The 20,541-nt window shown below is 35.1% G+C and overlaps 3 protein-coding genes across 6 annotated transcripts in view; 1 reads left to right on the forward strand and 2 right to left on the reverse strand.

Moving 5' to 3' along the window:
* The first annotated feature begins 1,858 nt into the window (after positions 1 to 1,858).
* ergic2 (ERGIC and golgi 2) lies at positions 1,859 to 15,154 on the forward strand. Of its 2 annotated transcripts, XR_015525575.2 has the most exons (15): positions 1,859 to 2,010; positions 2,264 to 2,409; positions 3,642 to 3,750; positions 3,835 to 3,881; positions 3,968 to 4,035; positions 4,112 to 4,152; positions 4,500 to 4,601; positions 7,129 to 7,224; positions 8,366 to 8,421; positions 8,623 to 8,721; positions 10,217 to 10,314; positions 10,472 to 10,634; positions 12,226 to 12,305; positions 12,393 to 13,544; positions 14,866 to 15,154. XR_015525575.2 is itself a non-coding variant. In NM_200407.1 (14 exon segments), coding segments are annotated over 13 exon segments (1,131 nt in total). In that variant the 5' UTR covers positions 1,886 to 2,010; positions 2,264 to 2,303; the 3' UTR covers positions 12,459 to 12,639.
* Positions 15,155 to 15,410: 256 nt separating this feature from the next.
* Positions 15,411 to 16,551, reverse strand: si:ch211-127m7.2. The gene is made up of 3 exons (XM_087312281.1): positions 16,377 to 16,551; positions 16,222 to 16,291; positions 15,411 to 16,123 (listed from the first exon to the last, which is right to left on the reverse strand). The coding sequence occupies exons 1-3, from the start codon at positions 16,490 to 16,492 to the stop codon at positions 15,842 to 15,844; spliced, it is 468 nt and encodes a 155-aa protein (XP_087168407.1). The 5' UTR covers positions 16,493 to 16,551; the 3' UTR covers positions 15,411 to 15,841.
* Positions 16,552 to 19,242: 2,691 nt separating this feature from the next.
* Positions 19,243 to 20,541, reverse strand: part of magi2b (membrane associated guanylate kinase, WW and PDZ domain containing 2b) — a 251,798-nt gene continuing 250,499 nt past the window's right edge. For all 3 annotated transcript variants that reach the window (XR_015526470.1, XR_015526469.1, XR_015526471.1), the window contains one exon: positions 19,243 to 20,013. The gene's annotated coding sequence lies outside the window, so the exon portion shown is untranslated. The remainder of the gene's footprint in view (positions 20,014 to 20,541) is intronic.

The following is a 20,541-nucleotide window of genomic DNA, read 5'->3' on the forward strand; positions in this document are numbered from 1 at the left end:
ATTATTAGGTAAGATTTCAAAGATTTACTTTCCATTTCAGGAAGTTGTCCCGTTTCATTTTTTTGTATCTTGAAATTGATTTTTTTTTTGTTCTGAATGACTGTTCATTTGTAATTTTCTGTTAAGAATATAACAGCCCTTAATGGTTATTTATGAGTCATTATCACAATAAAGTGCCTTTGAGACATCAAAGTCTTCAAAAAATGTTTGAGATTTTTGAAGATACCCACATAGTTGTATTTATTAGACCTTAGGCTGTAAGAAATGAATGTTGGTCCAACTTGGTCAAGCTCCTGCACTTTTTACAAATAATCTGCAAGCAGAAAATCAGTAAACAAACTTTAAATTGTGTCAACCCTGTCATGGAAAGATTTATTCATTCATTCATTTTTTTTTTGGCTTAGTCCCCCTATCAATCCGGGGTCGCCACAGAGGAATGAACCGCCAACTTATCCAGCATATGTTTTATGCAGCGGATGCCCTTCCAGTCGCAACCCATCTCTGGGAAACATCCATACACACTCACTTACACACATACATTACGGACAATTTAGCCTACCCAAATCAACTGTACCGCATGTCTTTGGACTGTGGCGGAAACAAAATAAAAGTAATTAAAAATACTTATTTTACCAAATAACAAAGACAATAAGAATATTTAAAAATCTTTTTAAATTAATCTAATTTACCTACTTTATCAGACTGACTGAAGTTGGCTGAGCAGTGTGTGGGACATGGCAAAATCACATTCATTCAGTGAAAGAATATGGCAAAAATGGACAAAAACATATTTAAAAACACTTATTATTATTCTTGCATGTTTTGTAAAGGTTTAACCAATTATATTCAAACATCAGAATTTCATCATTGGCATTATGTTCATATAGGAATGATTTAATCTTGTGGGACATCAAAGACACTTTATAGTGATAATGACCCTTATTCAGGATTTACAATGCACAAATAATTCTCATTCAGAACAGTAGGAATAAAGCATATGCAGTAACTTTGTATTTTGTTAATCGTTTGCTTACACATGATGTAACTTTTACATTGTACTTTATTATGATGTACTTGTTACTGACGTGTGTTTTCCTGTTTCTCCACATGCTCCATGCCAATCTGCCAAAGAGAAAGATATCACGTTTTTAATTAATCTCAATACATTAATTAATTCATTTTCTTTTCAGCTTAGTTCCTTTATTAATCTGGGGTCGCCACATGAACCGCCAACTTGTCCAGCATATTTTTTTTATGCAGCGGATGCCCTTCCAGCCGCAACCCATCTCTGGAAAATACCAATACACACTCATTCACACACATACAGTATGGACAATTTAGCCTACACAATTCAACTATAGTGCATATCTTTGGGGAGAACATGCAAACTCCACACAGAAATTCCAACTGACCAAGCTGAGGCTTGAACCAGCGACCTTCTTGCTGTGAGGCAACATTGCTACCCACTGCGCCACCGCATCGTAATCTCAATACATTTCTTTTGAAACTAACTTCATTGTGCAATCTGTTTTAGAATAGAAAAAGCGTCTTTATTCTAGGATTACCACTCTTAATTAAAACACTTACTTAAATAGCCTATAAACTGTAACTTAATGCATTTACTGGGGCAGTAAATGGGGTCTAGTGACGCCCCTGGTGGTTATACACATGTAAGTAACACTCTCTGTTTGCATTGGATTTTGATTTATTTGTGCTAGAAATTCTGAAAGTTCTAAAATTATTTTAGTTGTTATCTTACAACTCAAAACATAAATATGTGACAAAAATAGCAATGCACCCACGTTCTGACGTATTTTTTAGTTATTCAGTCAAATGACTACAATTCCCAGAGTCCGTCGCACCGGAAGCGCGACCACAACACATCAGCGACTCTGTTCTCCGGTCTTCTGCGTTTCTGTCCGTTATTTTATTAAATGCTCAATGTAAAAAAAACTTGATCGTTTGAAAATTGAAGAAAAGACAATGGAGCGCTTAAAATAGCGTCTAAAGGTAGGTCAAAAACGAAGAAAACGGCACGACAGACAAGTGCACGGCTAACCGTGGCTAACAGTAAGCAAATATAACTGAGCATTCACAGACAAACTGTTGAAATAAATCTGTCTCAGAAGCTGTTTAAAGTTAAAACAGCACTTTATCATAACTTATGTGTTTAAAGGGTTGACATATCGTTGTAGACTAGTATCTTGTACAGATCAGTTTGATATATATAAATTGTTAAACAGATGCTAATTGTGAATTTCAGTTTAAATTCATGAGGAAGAAAAGCGTAAACTGGTGTGACGATGAGGAGGCTGAACAAAAAGAAAGCCCTGAACTTTGTGAGAGAGTTGGATGCTTTTCCAAAGGTTCCTGAGAGTTATGTGGAGACAACAGCCAGCGGAGGAACTGGTGAGACGAAGATCTATTACGTTATATAATGCAGTGTTGGGTGTAATTAGTTACTTTAATTCAATTTCTTTTCCGCAGAAAAAGTAAACCAGGGGATTAACTTTTAGTTAATTACACGTACTTATGATGAACTTGCCTTAAATACTGTGAATTACTGTAAAAAAAATTCAATTTATTTTTATAAAACATTATGAGAAGCAGAGTATTTGAAATGTTGTAAATAAATTTAGCAGAATATTATTTTTTAACTAAAAAAGTTTATTATTCAAGGCAATTAGGCATGCTTAAGAAACAATGAATTGAGTTAGAAATCTGTCAGTACGGTGTGTAGGAAATATGATGTCATTATTTTTTAAACATTCTGTCTTCTGATACAAGTACTACATTTTATAGTAAAACTAAAAGATCCTGTTTGGCTTAAATTAATGGAATTAAAAAAGTTTAATTTCAATTGCCTATGTATTTAAGTTCTTATGGATTATAAGTAGTTTTGAGTCAAATAATTAAATTACTCGTTGAGCGATTAAAATTCTTCTCGGATAAAGTAATTAAAAATATTATTTAAACACAATTTGATTGTTTTGGTAATTAATTCATTTTATTAAGTAACTTAGCCAACATTTTATACATGTATATTTAATTTTTTTGTAATTTTTTTCTTCTGGAAAAAGTCTTATTTGTTTTATTTCAGCAAGAATAAAAGCAGTTTTTAATTTTTTTAAACCAATTTTAACGTCATTATTAGCCCCTTGAAGCTGTATTTTTTTTCAATAGTCTACTGAACAAACCATCGCTATACAATATACAATTATACAATTGCCTCATTACCCTATCCTGCCTAGTTAACCTAATTAACCTAGTTAAGCCTTAAATGTCACTTTAAGCTGTAGAAGTGTCTTTAAAAATATAAAATATTGTTTACTGTTATCATGGCAAAGATAAAATAAATAAGTTATCAACTATTATGTTTAGAAATTTGTTGAAGAAATCTTCTCTCCATTAAACAGAAATTGGGGGAAAAATAAACGAGGGGCTAATAATTCTGACTTCAAGTGTATAAATATACCTACAATTAAAAAGCTAAATAATGTCTATACATTTATTTTATATTGTTTTAATGTCTTTTAATTTGTTTCTTTTTTTTCCTGACTTTTCTCAAATATTACATTAGTTAAACAGAAATAAACCCTCATTAAGGATATGAAATGTATCTATTTTTTTCTCTTTCGCAGTGTCGTTGTTGGCCTTCACAGCCATGGCGCTCTTGGCCTTCTTTGAATTCTTTGTGTATCGGGACACATGGATGAAGTACGAGTATGAAGTAGATAAGGATTTTACTAGGTAAATTAGTCATTCATCATTTTCAATCTGTATAAAATAGTTGAAAGATGTGCAATAAAACACTTTACTTCATTCGTGTTGCAGCAAACTCCGAATTAATATTGATATCACAGTTGCCATGAGGTGCCAATGTAAGTGAATCTTCCTACATTAATGTGTTGCTAACTTGTTGCTAGCATAAATTTGTCAAACCCTTTGTAAATAAATTTGATTTCAGTTGTCGGAGCAGATGTTTTGGATCTCGCTGAAACAATGGTGGCATCTGATGGCCTGGTGTATGAACCTGTGAGTGTCTGAATGTTGCTTATTTTGCTAGAATATTTTAGTAGTCACCATAACATGTTTTATGAATATTTTGCAGGTTGTTTTTGACCTTTCTCCCCAGCAGCGGCTCTGGCACAGGTGAATTACATTTCATTCATTTTATATGTGTTTACAATTTCTAGCTTCCACATGTAACACTAGTTTTCATCCATGCAGATTTTAGGATATTGCATAAATAAACACTGGTTGGAAATTCTAAAATGCATTAAAAGATTGCCATTAAAAATGCATGAAAGCTATACTCCATGCATATTTTATGCAGTATGTTTGCGTAAATAAATGTGCAGTGGTAGATGGAAATATAGCTCCCATGAAGCAATTGTAATATGTATTTTTCAATCAAAATGCTTTTGAAAAGCTTTAAATAATAATATTGTAATTATTAAAAGATTTTTAAAAATCTACTTTGTTTGTTTGTTTGTCAGGACACTTTTGCTCATTCAGGGCCGTCTGCGTGAGGAACATTCACTCCAAGATGTTCTGTTCAAGAATGTCATGAAAGGTTCCCCCACTGCTCTCCCACCAAGGTCAGATAACTAAGAGTGTGTATTAAAGCACTTTCACATTGAATGTGAAGTGAAAGCAAAGCCAGACACAGAAGAATGCTGCATTAACAACAAATGTGAAACGGCTGATAACCTTTGGCTGAAAGTTCATTCTTACACAATAGCTAAAGCTGACTAAGGATGCATGTATTCTTGTGTATGTATCTTGTAGGTTTTTTTCATTTGAGTTAAATGGTTAGTTTACCCAAAAAATTTGAAATACCCTTTTTAATTACTCACCATCATGTCATTCCAATCCCCTGAAACTTTCAAGAGTTGAAACTTTGCTATTGCTTAATACTAATTGCAGGTTTGGGATGCAGTCTTGGAAGAGAATCCGGAGCTCAGAGATAATTGAGCCCAGGGCTCCAGCCTGGTCATTAAGCATAAAAGGGGGTCCGAGATCAGGTAGATCTAGAGAGCTCCCCCTGGTAAAGAAGGAAAAGGGGTGGATGGGGGTTTCTTCGATAACAAAGACAAGCAAGATGAAATAGGTTGTTTATCAATGATTGTAGATGAGAGACCAGCCACGATCAATCATATCACATGCTCCTCTCGAAATTAGTTTATAAAACTTAATATTGTTCAGTAGTAAATGGGCACTATGACTTCTCGCAGTTCCTAGAACTACAGGCAGAAGTACCTGTTTCTGGTGTATTTATAGCAGTAACTGTGAATGAAGTTAGGTCCAAGAACATCTACTTCTGACCTAGCACAATAGTAACCACATTGACGTACATGTTTTCTGATTTAGCAAATGCATGCCACAATATTTTAAAGTGTTACAATACATAAAAACATACACTACAGGAATCTAATGTTTGCTGCATTTCCCCGTTGTTTTTTTGCTGTGGTTTTGTGTTATTTTCACCGCCCTAAATGCTGTTTCGTCCGTCTTTTTTAAAGTGCATTTTGGAATGTTGCAAACAAAAGGTTTAACGGAAACACCGAGATGCACATAAATCATACGCACAACTGCAAACACGTTTACTGAATAATTTCCAGCATGTGTATCAAAAAGTCATGTAATTGGTAAGATTTCATTAATGACAAACCAACAGACAGACCACATCTGAAATGTTGTTTAGGTCATTCTAAAATCCCTCAGACTAGGTCCATCATTACAGTGGTTTATTATTACTACCTTCCAGAACTGTCTTGAGCAGCTGCACTCCTGAGAGCAATTTCATGCCTCAAAAAGTCAAAGTCTGTTCATAGCATTTCATCTTTTAAGAAACAAGTAATTTATTTTATAAGAAAAAAGGCCTACGTTGACAAATTCCATTTTTCTTTTTGATATTTGTCACAGGTTTCTCAATAAGTTTTTGTTTTGTATGACTTATTGGATGGAAACATTGGATGTTTTATTTTTTTTGCAATATTCCAGTTTTGCAAGTCTAATTAGCATCTTTAGATGGAAACGAGGCTATTGATATGTAGCTCTAAAAGTTGTTGTAGGTTATTAAGTCCTCTTTTTTAGAGGTTGTTTACTAAACGTATAGGTCATTTTTTCATGACCACTATATTAAACACACATACTGAAAACACAGCTTTAGTCACAGCATGCTCTTTTCTTGAATGCTGAGTTTGATGCTGCAGCTGGTCAGCCTACCACACCTCAGAATTCCTTCTGCTGCTGTGAATGCAACCAGAAAAAATGTTCTGGAAGAAATTATTTTAGAGGAAACAAGTTCCTTTGACTGAGTTCCTGTATCTACCTGCTGTAAAAGCCAAACGAATGTGCAAAAATGTAATTTATTACCATGATATATAAAGCAAACATGTAATAATAAATATCTTCTTAATTACAACAATGATTGCAAGAAAACCCATTATATTTTCTTGTCTTTAATACTTTTCTTCGGAACTTCAAAGTAACTGCAATCACACGAGGCTTTAGTTTCAACACTTGACCGAGGGCGTGTCTGAAGTTTGGGCTGACGCAATGGTCATAGCAGTGTCAGCCAATGAAATTATTCTGCAATCTGCCACTGTCTGTGCTTGGGTATTTGCATGAAGTGATCTGATTGGCTGTTGCTTCTGTTGGCGCTTGAAAAGTTGAGAATTTCCCAACTTCTGCAGCAGGCAATGCCACTGAAGCGACGTCAACGGATCCACAATGCAGTTTGGCAATGCCTGACATCACCCGTTCAAAGTGAATGGGAAGCTTTGATGCTGATGCCCTGTATGAATGGGGTGTAACAGCAGCAATCTCAAACTCTGCAGGAGGATCTAAAGCTCTAAACATTTATTGTACGGCTAGTTTCTTCACTGGTCATTAAGTAAAAAACCAACAACACTCTAATAAAAAATAAAACTTGCTTTATTGTGCCATAAAAGATTGCATCAGGTGTAAATAGCTTCATATAGATCTATTTCTTTTATTCACAGGGTCATTTCCTTGTATATTGGCTTCAGTGTGAAAGGGTTTTTACACAACACGATGGTCAAGATTTGTATGGTGATGATTTTTTTTTTTATAGAGACCTCTTTTCTGTTTACTGTGTAGGGAAGATGATCCAAATCAGCCTTTAAATGCTTGTCGGATACATGGACACCTCTATGTCAATAAAGTAGCAGGAAATTTCCACATCACCGTTGGCAAGTATGTTACATTTCATTATTTTTGTAAACAGTTATAACTAAAATATAGAGTATGATTTTAAATACAGCTGACTTTTATGGCCTTGACATATATTGGGGCAGGGCCGCCGTGTCCATAGAGGCGACCTAGGCGGCCGCCTAGGGCAGCAGAATAGAGATGGCGGCGTCCCCGAAACTACCCTCGCCACCCGCGCCCTCATCCGCGTCTAGGGTGGCAGAATCGAGAGAGCAGTGTTCCCGAAACTACCCTCGCCACCCGCGCCCTCATCCGTGTCTAGCGTGGCAGAATAGAGAGGGCGGCGTCCCCTAAACTACCCTCGCCACCTGCAGCTCAGTTATATCCGAATCTAGGGCGGCAGAATAGAAAGAGCGGCATCCCTGAAACTACTCTCACCCTCAGTTATATCCACGTTAGGGGCAGCATAATAGAGAGAGCGGCGTCCGCGACACTACCCTCACCACCCGCGCCCTCAGTTATATCCACGTCTAGTGGGGCAGACTCTAATTTGCAGACTCTATCTCGATAATATTGAAGTGAAATCCTGTCATGTTTATTTATATTAATTTAGCTAGCAGATTTACAGTTTTAAATATGACAAAATGTTTTCATTGTCTCTTTCTCTTACTAGCATAACTTAATTTTCTATTATAGTTATGTTGTTTTAACTCGTGTTTAACCTGAAGAAATGAACCATTGAGGTTTTTCATGTCAAAGAGGGCAGAGCCTTAGAGCCACACCTGCCTTTTACATCATCGCCATTGACCAAAGCAAACATTTCCAGAAAATATTTTAATTATTTGACCTGATTTTGTTTTATATTACATAACACCAGTTTGTTTTTCAATTTCACTGGAGGTTTATGAGAATCTTTTGTGTTTAACCCTTTAATAGTTACTGTCCTGCCATGAGACGCTTACGTTAAATCACTTGTTTGCAATTAAATCCTAATTTACAAATGATATCACTGTGAAGATCTAAGACTTCTGAATATATATTTTACCATTTTTTTTTGTTAGTAGGATGAGGACTGCTTTAAACCTACGTCAGCTTATGTATGTTGTTTTAAATGTGAAAACGTGTTTATGTCGAATTTTTGAATAATATTGTCTAATGTATGTGCATCTCCTAATATTGATTTTAGGGCTATCCCACATCCTCGAGGGCATGCTCATCTAGCAGCGCTGGTCAGCCATGAGAGTAAGACGAAAACTGTCTTTACTTCAGACTCCATTATTGCTTGTTCATAGCAGTGTTTTAGAAAAGTCTAATTTTGTGCTACAGATGTTATCTGAATGACTTTTGAATCCAGATCAGAGGGCAACATCTGGTTCACTGAAATGGTTTTAAGTTTTATGTCAAAAACATAATTTTGCTAATAAAAACTGTTTTATGTTTCAGCATATAACTTTTCCCATCGGATAGATCATCTGTCTTTTGGAGAAGAAATACCAGGCATTTTAAATCCACTGGATGGCACAGAAAAAGTGTCTGCAGATCGTGAGTATTTTTAGGTTTTTAATATTTAAGGAAAAGTGATTTTTATCATCAGCACATGTACACTATTAAACACTGAGATTCATTACAAATTAGTTTAGACATTACATAATCCATATAAAAACTTATGTTGATGATGATCAATTTTGTACGAAAATTATTTTTTCTAATTGAATAACATGTATAATTACAAACTTTATCATCACAAAATCATGTTTACTTTTAATATAGTTTATATATGCAAGCATAAGTAACATGTAACCAAAAATTCAACATATATATTATATATGTTATATTTTTTAGAATAAAACGTCTGAGAATTTTCATATGATTTAAGATAATTGAATTATACTAGTGTTTTAAGCATATACCAAGAATTAAAAAGGTAAAATTCTATGTAATAAAAAAAAATTATACATTACCTGACAAAAGTCTTGTCGTCGATTCCAGTTGTAAGAGCAACAAATAATAACTTGACTTCTAGTTGATCATTTGGAAAAGTGGCAGAAGGTAGATTTTTCCAATGAATCATCTGTTGAACTGCATCCCAATCATCACAAATACTGCAGAAGACCTATTGGAAGCTGCATGGGGCCAAGATTGTTAAAGAAATCAGTCAAGTTTGGTGAAGGAAAAATCATGGTTTGGGGTTACATTCAGTATGGGGGTGTGCGATAGATCTGCAGAGGTGATGGAAACATCAACAGCCTGAGCTATTAAGACATTTGTGCTACCCATTACATTACAATTACAGGAGACTGAGGGCAAATTCTTCAGCAGGGTAGCGCTCCTTCTTATACTTCAGCCTCCAAATCAAAGTTCCTTGCTCCAGGATTGGCCAACCTAGTCACCAGATATGAGCAATTAGAGCATGTCTGGGGTAAGATGAAGGAGGAGGCATTGAAGATGAATACAAAGAATCTTGATGAACTCTTGGAGTCCTGAAATGCTTTCTTTGTCATTCCAGATGATTTTATTTAGTTATTTGAGTCATTGCAGAGATGTAGGGATGCAGTCCTCCAAGCTTATGGGAGTAACACACAAAATGAAATCTTTTTCCACTGCACCATGACTTTATATTTTGTACTGTACATTATTTCTGTTAAGTGAAAAGACTTCTGTCTAAGCAAAGTCAGACCTTACTGTCTTAATTAAATGATTAAACATCAAGGCATGATCATATTTTAATTTGGTAAAATAAGTGTAATCTAGAGGCCTTTTCCTTTGTATATAAGCCTTGTCTCATACCAAACAATCAACTAGAAATTAAGTTACTATTTCTTGTTTCTTTGATAGGCGACGAGACTTGTCAGGTAGTGTATGCAATTGTTTTGAAGTTAAATTCTTTTATATCACTTGTTTGATATATTGTTTACACAATTATTTTTAAATGTGGTTTGAGTTATTTTTTACTTGCAAATATTATATTAACAGCAAGAATGTTGAAGTGAAAAGTTACATTTTTTGATTAAATTTTTTTTTCTTTCCCTTTAACTAGATAATCAAATGTTCCAGTACTTTATTACCATTGTGCCCACAAAACTGCAGACGTACAAGGTGTACGCAGACACGCACCAGTATTCAGTCACTGAGCGGGTACATATATATTCATAACCATCTGTGGTTTAATGTTTTGCTTCAAACTTTTTACAATTTGCTACATTTTACTATGCAATTTTTTTTTAAATGTGCAAGTGTGTCATGTACGCATGATTGCCCAAGGATGATGCCATATTTGGCTTGTTTTCTGCAGGAGCGAGTGATAAACCATGCAGCGGGGAGTCATGGGGTTTCTGGGATCTTTATGAAGTATGACATCAGCTCTCTGATGGTGAAGGTGACTGAGCAGCACATGCCCTTCTGGCAGTTCCTTGTGCGTCTCTGTGGCATCATTGGAGGCATTTTCTCTACAACAGGTAAATGGAGTATAGAAGTTTTTGTATTAAAAAAAGGTAAATGTTAGGAAAAGTTTGCAACAACCGTCATTCTGTTCTGAAACAAAAAACAACAACTGAATTTTAAGATGTAAACTGTTGTAGACCTGAAAAAAGTTTGAAAGGAGCTATATAACTAGTTATATATAATTTTATAACTAAAATTACGATTGTGGATAAAGTTTGTAAACAGATAGCCTGAACTGAAAAGACATAAATCTTTAGGGGAAAAAATGAGATTACTTAGCAGAAAAAACAACTAATTAACAAACAAAAAACAAAACAATGGAAGATTTTAAAGCAGCACTAAGTAAGTTTTGACCTTAAAATAATCTTTAAAATTATATCAGTGGTAGAAGACCGACAGGTTTACAGCACTTATACTTGCTTGTGGTACAAATCGCATGATTTGACTCAAATCAGACATTGCCGCACAATTCTGACTTAAGACTTGCATGACAAATTTTCAAAAAGACCCGACTTGACTTGCTCGAGTCTCACGCTGGCAACTCTAACATGAAAGCTAAGCAGGGCTGTGCCCGGTCAGTACCTGGATGGGAAAATCACATGGGAAAACTGGGTTGCTGCTGGAAGTGGCATTAGTGAGGCCAGCAGTGGGCGCCCAACCTGCAGTCTGTGTGGGTCCTAATGCCCCAGTATAGTTTCGGGGACTTTATACTGCTCAGTGAGCGCCGTCTTTCGAGTGAGACGTTAAACCGAGGTTCTTAGTCTCTGTGGTCATTAAAAAAATCCCAGGAGGTCTTTCCAAAAAAAAGAGTTGGGTTTTAACCCCGGCATCCTGGCCAAATCTGCCCACTGGCCACTGTCTATCATGGTCTCCTAACCCTCCCCATATCATAATTTCCTCCATCACTCTGTCTACTCTTTACCAATCAGCTGGTGTGCTGTCTGGCGCAAATTGGCTGCCGTCGAGTCATCCAGGTGGATGCGGCACACTGGTGGTGGATGAGGAGATCCCCCCCCTATGTGTAAAGTGCTTTAAGTGCCCAGAAAAGCGCTATATAGTTGTAAGGGATTATTAGTATTATTAATATCACAAAAATTTACTTGAGACTTGAACTTTAGGATTTCCTTGCTCATGGATGGTTTGGCGTAGCCTTCGCACGGCCGCACATTCCTTGCCTTGGCTGATGCACACCTCTCAAAAAATGTTACTACACATCCCCATGCGTATCACAAGCTCTGTGACTGGTCAGCTTGGTAGCCCAATGGAGCAAGTGTGAAAGAGATCCAGTTTTGTGTTTATCGTATGATTTAAGTTGTTGCACTTTTGTTGGTTCCTGCAATATTTGTTGAACATAGTGTACTGCAACGCAAGCTATTTTACCTGGTCATATATATATATATATATATATATATATATATATATATATATATATATATATATATATATATATATATATATATATATATATACACACACATATACACACACATGCACTGAATTGTGACAAAAGTTTGAAATTAAGCTTTTCTCTAGTAGAGAGAGAGAATCATGCTAACCAAAGTATCTTATTTGAAATGACTGGTTGACTGTGATTTGTTTCTTCAGGCATGCTACATAACCTGGTTGGTTTCTGCGTAGATGTGGTTTGTTGTCGATTTAAACTGGGAGTTTACAAGCCGAAAAGTGTAAGAAACTATTTGCTGCCCTTTTTTTTTATTAATTTGTGAATTACAAAACACTGGAATTGAAACCTTATTGTCTTTTGTCTTCAGATGAGTGATTTTGATGGCCAAATTAACAGCCTGACACCACTCCTCTCAGAGAATGCCGAACAGTAGCCGGACTCTCCTCCAGAACACATTGAAAGCTCATTTCACTTACTTTTCAATCACAATAACAGTTGTAAGTCCCTCTAAATAAGTTAAAAGATAATGTTGATGAAATCTGTCATTTGTAGTACTGTAAAAAAAAAAAACTCTGCACTGACAAACAACTGTTAAACAAGCATAAATCCACAAAGCAGCAGTCTGCACATTCCCACAAAGGCTTTTTGGTGTTTTTTTTTTTTACTTTTATGTTACTTATTTTACTCATTAAAACATCCTATATTACCATAAAGCTGGATAAGCTAGCTAGCCAGTTAAGTTGGCAACAATTGTGGGCTTTACTTCAGGTAACAATGACAGTTATTGAACAGTTGAGCTAACTTGCGCTGTCTTCATGGTACCTAAAACCCAGAATTGGTGCAAATTAAACCTAGTTAGTTAGCTAGCCAGCTAAACTGGCTTTATGGTACACGCCCCGGAAATGCCCAGGCAAAAAAACTGTTTACTTCTATACTTAATACTGAAATTGTGAAGGGTGTTCACTTTATCACTCTATGAGACCATTGTGAATGGTAGTAAAGCAATGTGACTAACGCATAGGTCACATGACAGTGACAACATGACACATGTAACTCACAAAAATTTAAGGCAAACAAAACATTGATAAATTGCATTGAACTTCCTTTTAAAACTATTAGGCATATATATGAATTGGATACTTCTGAAGAAACATCAGGAATACCTTAGAGACAACCTGCCAGGACAGTATTAGCTTCTGGTTGGGACATTTGGCTTTGATTGTCCACAACTAGAATTTAGATCTCCACCTCAGGAAGTATGCATCTACATTTTAGGAAATCATGACTGTATTTGGTTTTATGACAGTTAACAGTGTAAACTAATTCATTGGAAGCATATTGAACATTTTGATTTAAACTATTTCCTACATTATTTTTGTATAACTGTAATCACACTAATGCGTGTTTTCTTGTGCCAAAGCATTTCTTTTTTTCCTAAAACTTGGTGTTAGTTCACCCAAAAATGAAAATTCTGTTATTAATTACTCACCCTCATATCTTCCAAACACCAGAGAGCTTCGTTCATCTTAGGAACATATTTTAGGTGAAATCTAAGAGCTCCTTCATCCTTTGTAAACAGCAAGTTTCCAGAAGAAGAAACAGACTATCTGCTTGTTCAGTTAAACAGCTTCTGGGTCCAAGTGCCATATCAAACTGTATGGAGAGGCTCATCAAATGGTAAAAATAAACATTTACAAAGCAATGTAATACTTTCGAAGATCACGACCGCAAAATATACATACACACACACACATATATATATATATATATATAAAAATATATATATATATATATATATATATATATATATATATATATATATATATATATATATATATATATATATATATAAAAAAAAAAATATATATATATATATATATATATATATATATATATATATATAAGTATTCTATAAGTCAGAATTATTAGCCCCCCCCATTTGAATTATTATTATTATTTTTTTTATATTTCCCAAATTATGTTTAACGTAGCAAGGAAATTTTCACAATATGTCTGATAATATTATTTCTTCTGGAGAAAGTCTTATTTGTTTTATTTCAGCGAGAATAAAAGCAGTTATTAATTTTTTAAACACCATTTTAAGGATAACATTATTAGCCCCCTCAAGCTAATTTTTTTTCTCGACTGTCTACAGAACAAACCACTGTTATACAATAACTTAACTAATTACTCTGATCTGCCTAGTTAACCTAGTTAAGCTTTTAAATGTCACTGTAAGCTGTATAGAAGTGTCTTGGAAAAATATCTAGTAAAATATTTACTCATCACGGCAAAGATAAAAGGGGGGGGGGGGGGGGCGCTATTATTTCTGACTTCAACTGAATATAACCATGCCTAATATCAGATGGCTAGAAAGTAATGATTTTCTTTATAAATTGTTAAAGTAATGCCGTCTGTGGTGCAGCAAGTGTACAGACTGTTGTGTCTACCATGATTTTATAATAAAATCATTTTAATGTGTGATATGACTAAAAAGTGGTCATAAATGAATATTTTCTCAAGTCAAACTAGCAGCGGCTTGGACTCGAAAACAGTATTCCGTACATCACGACTAAAGCGGATATGCCTTCAGTGGTTTAACCAGAATATTATCAAGCTACACAAATACTTTTGTGCACATACATAAAAAAATCCACTACTTTATTCAACGGTTTCTTCTACTCAGTGTCAGTATAGGGCTCGTCTTCTTGAGTCACTTGGCCACGCCTCAGAGTATTACCTCACATGTGCCTATGCTTTGTGCATGCATGGATGGCCATCTAGGCATGTTTTATATCACCTTTCTTAACATTGAACTAGTCAAGGACCGGAGCTCTCAGATTTCACCTAAAATATCTTGTGTTCTGAAGATGAAAGAAGGTCTTAGGGGATTGGAAAGACAGGAGGGCGAGTAAATAATGATAATTTTATGTTTTGGGTGAAGTAACCCTTTAAGGTCCAAGTAATAATTCAATCAGAAGAGAATTCACCAGACCCTTTATATATATAAATTTGGTGACAAATTACACTCACATAGTTTGTTTATTTGTGCATTTTAATATGACATTTCCCCAGGTTTGGGATGTCTTGTTTGTTTTATGAGAGTGCAAATAAAAATATGCACCTGCACGCCTGCGACATCTGTTTATGCCTCAAGACACTGAAGGTTAGCTTTTAAAATAAAAAATGATTAAATACACAATTGATTATTGCGTGGAATCGAACGTTCTCATGTTTTTAAAGTTGCATTCTTACCCACAGGACCAAAGACCCAAGTGTGCAATTTACAATTATCAGAGCAGATGGTATAAAAGTCAAATTAGACATTACCTTGGATCTATTGGTTGTTGCCTAAACAAACAAGTCCACGCAGATCCAAACAAGATTTACATTTCCTGAGTAAAAGCAGTTATTTTTATTAAAATTCAAGATGTAAACTCTTTTTACAAAAAAAAAAAAGTAATCAATTACTTACATTGTTCCAAACCTAAACGCTTTCTTTTTTTCTGAGGAACACAAGGGGAGATAATATTCCCTCAAAAAAATTGTTTCGAAAATAAAATATTAATAAGGTTTATTAAGACCAATTCTGTGGTGCATTTTAAAGATTCTAAGTCTAGACTCCAATCTTGAACTGAAAAAGAGCGACTAGAACATTCTTCAAAGCATCTCCTATTGTGCTCCACAGAAGAAAGCTAGCAATACCCTGTTTGCAACAACACTAGGATAGATAAATAAATAAGTAAATGTCTCTTCAACAGATGCTTAAATTCGTTTAAGTACAATAACAAACCTTTTGTGTACTCGGGGCTTGAATTACGTGAAAAAGATCTCTCTTACAAGCTTAAGAGCCTCGTCATCCTCGTCAGGCTTCTCTGGAGGTTCTGAAACATCAGAATTCGGCTTTAAATGGCAGTCTGGTTTTGTATTGGTTTTCTCTTCCACACAGTTTTCATATGGCACAGTTTCTTGCTCGGCGATGTTTGAAACACGAGTGCTGTGGTGTAAATCTGTCGAGTCTTCATCATCAGTCTCCGGGATCACCTTCACCTCATCCTCCTCCTCCTCCGGGGCTTGGACTGCGTCTCTACTCATTTTCTGACGTTTACAAGAAAAATGAGAATAATGGTAAGTATCACGTGGCATAAACAACAGATAAAACACACCAATAAATAAATAAGGATCAAAATATTTACCGTTTCATCCTTCAGAATATCGAGCGCCGTTTCTAACAGCTCCCTCTCATTCATCCAATACGCGACGACACTGAGGACGACGGAGAAACATTTATAAAAACGCACATTATGTTCACATTATAACTACGTTAATAAGTTGTTCTGTAAGATTTTACCTTTTGAGCCGCTTCTTCGCTGTCCTTTTAGTGGTTTCATGCGTTTTCTTCTTTTCAGCGTCTTTATCGTTTGTCTTGACCATCCACTGAGGAAGGTTTCGGTGTTTTTCAGACATTGTAAGGTTGTTTTTGTTATTTTGGCCATAAAGTCTTTTCTTTGATCAACCTCTTCTTTGACTATTTTTCGGTTAATAATGTTGTTTAATGCGCCATCTTGTGGTACGGCGCAGAAAGGGCTTCTTTGTATATTTGTAAGCTACCACACAAGCTAGACTTCTGCCAAAAATAAAAACATCATTTCTAACAATCTGACTCAGAATTATGAGTTTATATCTCATAGTCTTACCACTGTGGGTTCTTTATTATAGTTTCAAGTTTTGAGGCAGAACAGTGAGAGGAAAATAATTGTTAGAATTAATTACAAGGAAGCAATTTACAATTGCAAGAAATTAAAGTCCCCATAAAATCCAAACTAACTATATGATTTTGTTAGCTCACATTGCTAGTTTTGTGGTGAACAATTCATCTGTGATTGTCATTAAGAAAATAAAAATGTTTGCCCTTCTTATCTTTAATTGAAATCTGAAAATGCACTTCCCTTTTTTTCAGTTAATTTGTCAGATTACATATATTTTAGGAATGGGGTGTGGCAAACATATTTAACCATTTTTAATAAAACGTTTTTATCTTGGAATTTTGAGAAATATAAAAGTAAAACCTGTAGGAAATATAGTTTGTATAGTAAAAGCATAGTATGTAAGAATCAAAGGAAAGCATTAAACTGAAAAATATATAAATGTGTGTATTAGAATAAGATTTAAAATTCAGAAATGTAAAACAAAAGGCTGAATTGAGTTTTGAAGCAGTATAGGGTATAAGCGGAGCTAGTGTTTCCTCAAATATCGATATACTTCCGGTGAAAGGTTAATGTGACTTTTTCATCTTTGTACGGTACCTTTTATAGCCGTGATGTTGTAATGTAATCAAAATATAATCAGTTAAATAGACTTCATGTAGTTGTTGAAGCGTAAAGCAAAATAAAAAGCCGTTTACTTGCACGTGCCCATCAGGATCAGCAGGTTATCATAGAAAAAAATCTGCAGGACACCAGCCCTCCAGGAAAGAGTTTGGACACCCCTGGTGTGTATCATTTAGGCATTGAAGATAGAAAACAGACCTTAAAAGCATCGATTTTGTAAAGGCAAACTTTTCATCGAAAGCATTTGACCCAGGTTACTGAAAAATTAAAAGTCCTTCTGCATACTTCTGCATATACCGTATTGTAAAGAAAAAGTGAGAATTACAAGAAAGCCATGAATTCAGAATTACATGACATGAAGTAGCAATGGAGTATATGCACACAGACTTTTCATTTCAGTCAGCCAGACCCAGAGCTTCCGGTTAATTGTCATCCCATACAAAATCGCAGTGTTTAAGATCTGATTTCTTTAAAAAAACAAAAACAAAACAGCGATCATCACTGCCTGGCTGAGATACAATATAAAGTGGGTATCAGACCAAATGAGAAGCACTGTATTGAATTATATTTTTCAGCACCATGTCTTTAAAATATGGAAATTAATTTTACCCCAGCATCATTTATTCATTCATTTTCTTTTCGGCTTAGTCACTTTTATTAATACAGGGTCGGCACAGCAGAATGAACCGCCAACTTAACCAGCAAGTTTTTACGCAGCGGATGCCCTTCCAGCAGCAACCCATCACTGGGAAACATCCATACACACTCATACACTACGGACAATTTAGCCTACCCAATTCACCTGTACCGCATGTCTTTGGACTGTGGGGGAAACTGGAGCACCCGGAAGAAACCCACGCAAACGCAGGGAGAACATGCAAACTCCACACAGAAACGCCAACTGACCCAGCCGAGGCTCGAACCAGCGACCTTCTTGCTGTGAGGCGACAGCACTACCTTTTGCGCCACTGTGTCGCCTTACCCTAGTATTTTGAATGGAATTTTTTCGCTAGCCTGCTGCTAATTTTGTCATCAAGTCTATTTAACTGATTATAATTAAACTACATTACAACATCAATGCTGTAAAAGGAACTTCATTAAATTGAAAAAAAAAAAAATCACAAAGCTTTCACAGGAAGTTCAACATTGGCTGAAAAACTCTACCTGTGCATGTAGAACCTTCTGATGAAAAAAGATAAAAATGGTTAGATATACAGTATCTTGCAATTTTAAGATAAAATGAAGTCAAACTTGTGAGATTTAGTTAGTATAGTTAAAATATAGTAATGCAGAATAGTAAGTGAGCCTCTAAAACGATACAATAAAAACTCAATTTAAATAAGATTTAAAATTCAGAAGAGTTAAATAAATGATAGTGAGAGTCACAATTACTTTGTAAATTTGAGATAGAAACTTTCAGTTATCTTTGATTTGGGATTTAAACAATTTGCAAGGAACAAACAATTGTCAGAAATCTGAGTTTGTAATTGCAAGCTTTTTCTTGACACTCAAAAGTGGAAGAAATAAAGTCAGAATTCTGATATGAGAGAGACAGAAACAGAATTGTAAGAATATAATCATGAAAAAACTCAATTGTACTTTAAAAAGTCAAAATAACCTAAGTAAAAAAAATAAATCCTGACGCTTTTCTAATAAGCGCTAACAAAGCTAAGAAAAATACTTCTATAAAACTCCACCAGTTTTTCTCAATAAAAAAAAGATCAAGTTAATTTTACACTTTTTAAATTGATTTTATGTTCTTGTTTAAAATAGTTTTTTTAATAATAAAAAAAGGTGCAGCATTAAAAAAGCAAACTGCATTTTTTAAATCCTTGAACACCAACACTCCAAGAATCAAGACACGCGAATAAAAAAAAACTCAAAAAATGACCTTTAGACCTTGTCAAGTGTTTATTTAACAGTATATCAGAATATCATACAGGTAAACAAGATTTTAGCAAAATTTATTATATCCATACTGTTGCATTTCATAAAAATATTTGATCACTTAGTCTTTGAAACTATCAATAATACATTAAACCATATTTATAGGAGTACAGCTGTACAAGGTAAATACACATCTAACACTACACAGTAATATTGATCTGAATGGGCCACCGTACGTGCCATCTTGCACAGATTCAATATTTTCCTCCGTAATATAAAATGCTTTTTTTTTCTTTGTCTTATTTTTCACAGCAGGCAGGATACAGCTTCAAACAGTAAAAGCTATGAGCTGTGCAAGAAATGCATCCATATTTTCCTTCAGCTGTCTGTCTGTCTGTCTGTCTCTCTATGTAAACAGCAGTTTTTAATAGCACACACTGCACCCCATGATGAGACTTATGTTCAAATATTATGTGCTCGCTACAAAAAAATCAACAGGGAGCAGTTTATTGTGGCACGCTTTACTAATATACACCATTCCACTGCGGAGGGGAAAAACGGGTTCTGCAATCCTTATTTTTGAGAAAAACAAATCCTTAAAAAGTGTATTTGGCACAAGAAAATTGATAGTATTACTTGTAGTTTGTTTGTTTTAAGCATAAATGTAACCAATTCAAACTGGGTTTATGCTTTAATCTGAAGAAAAAAAAAAGATTAAATAAATTAGGTCTAAAGGTTAACTACCCTTACCGGCCACTTTATTAGGTACACCTTACTAGTACTGGGTTGGACCCACTTTCACCTTCAGAACTGCCTTTATACTATGTGGCATATATTCAACAGGTACTGGAAATATTCCTCAGAGATTGTGGTCTATATTGACATGGTAGCATCACACAGTTAGTGCAGATTTGTCAACTGCACATCCATGATGTGAATCTCCCATTCCACCACATCCCAAAGGTGCTCTATTGGATTGAGATCTGGTGACTGTGGAGGCCATTTGAGTACAGTGAACTCATTGTCATGTTCAAGAAACCAGTCTTAGATCATTCACGCTTTATGACATGGCACGTTATTGGCACCAACAACTATGCCAAGTTCAAAGTCACTTAAATCACCTTGGTTTGAACTGCAGCAGATCGTCTTGATCATGTCTACATGCCTAAATGCACTGAGTTGCTGCCATGTGATTGGCTGTTTAGAAATTTGCGGTAATGAGCAGTTGGACAGGTGTACCTAATAAAGTGGCCAGTGTGTGTAAGTTTAAATCTAATAATTTTCACTGTTAAAAGCTAT

The sequence above is a fragment of the Danio rerio genome, chromosome 25 (genome assembly GCF_052040795.2).
Source record: "Danio rerio strain M-AB ecotype USA chromosome 25, GRCz13ab, whole genome shotgun sequence".
NCBI lineage: Eukaryota > Metazoa > Chordata > Actinopteri > Cypriniformes > Danionidae > Danio > Danio rerio.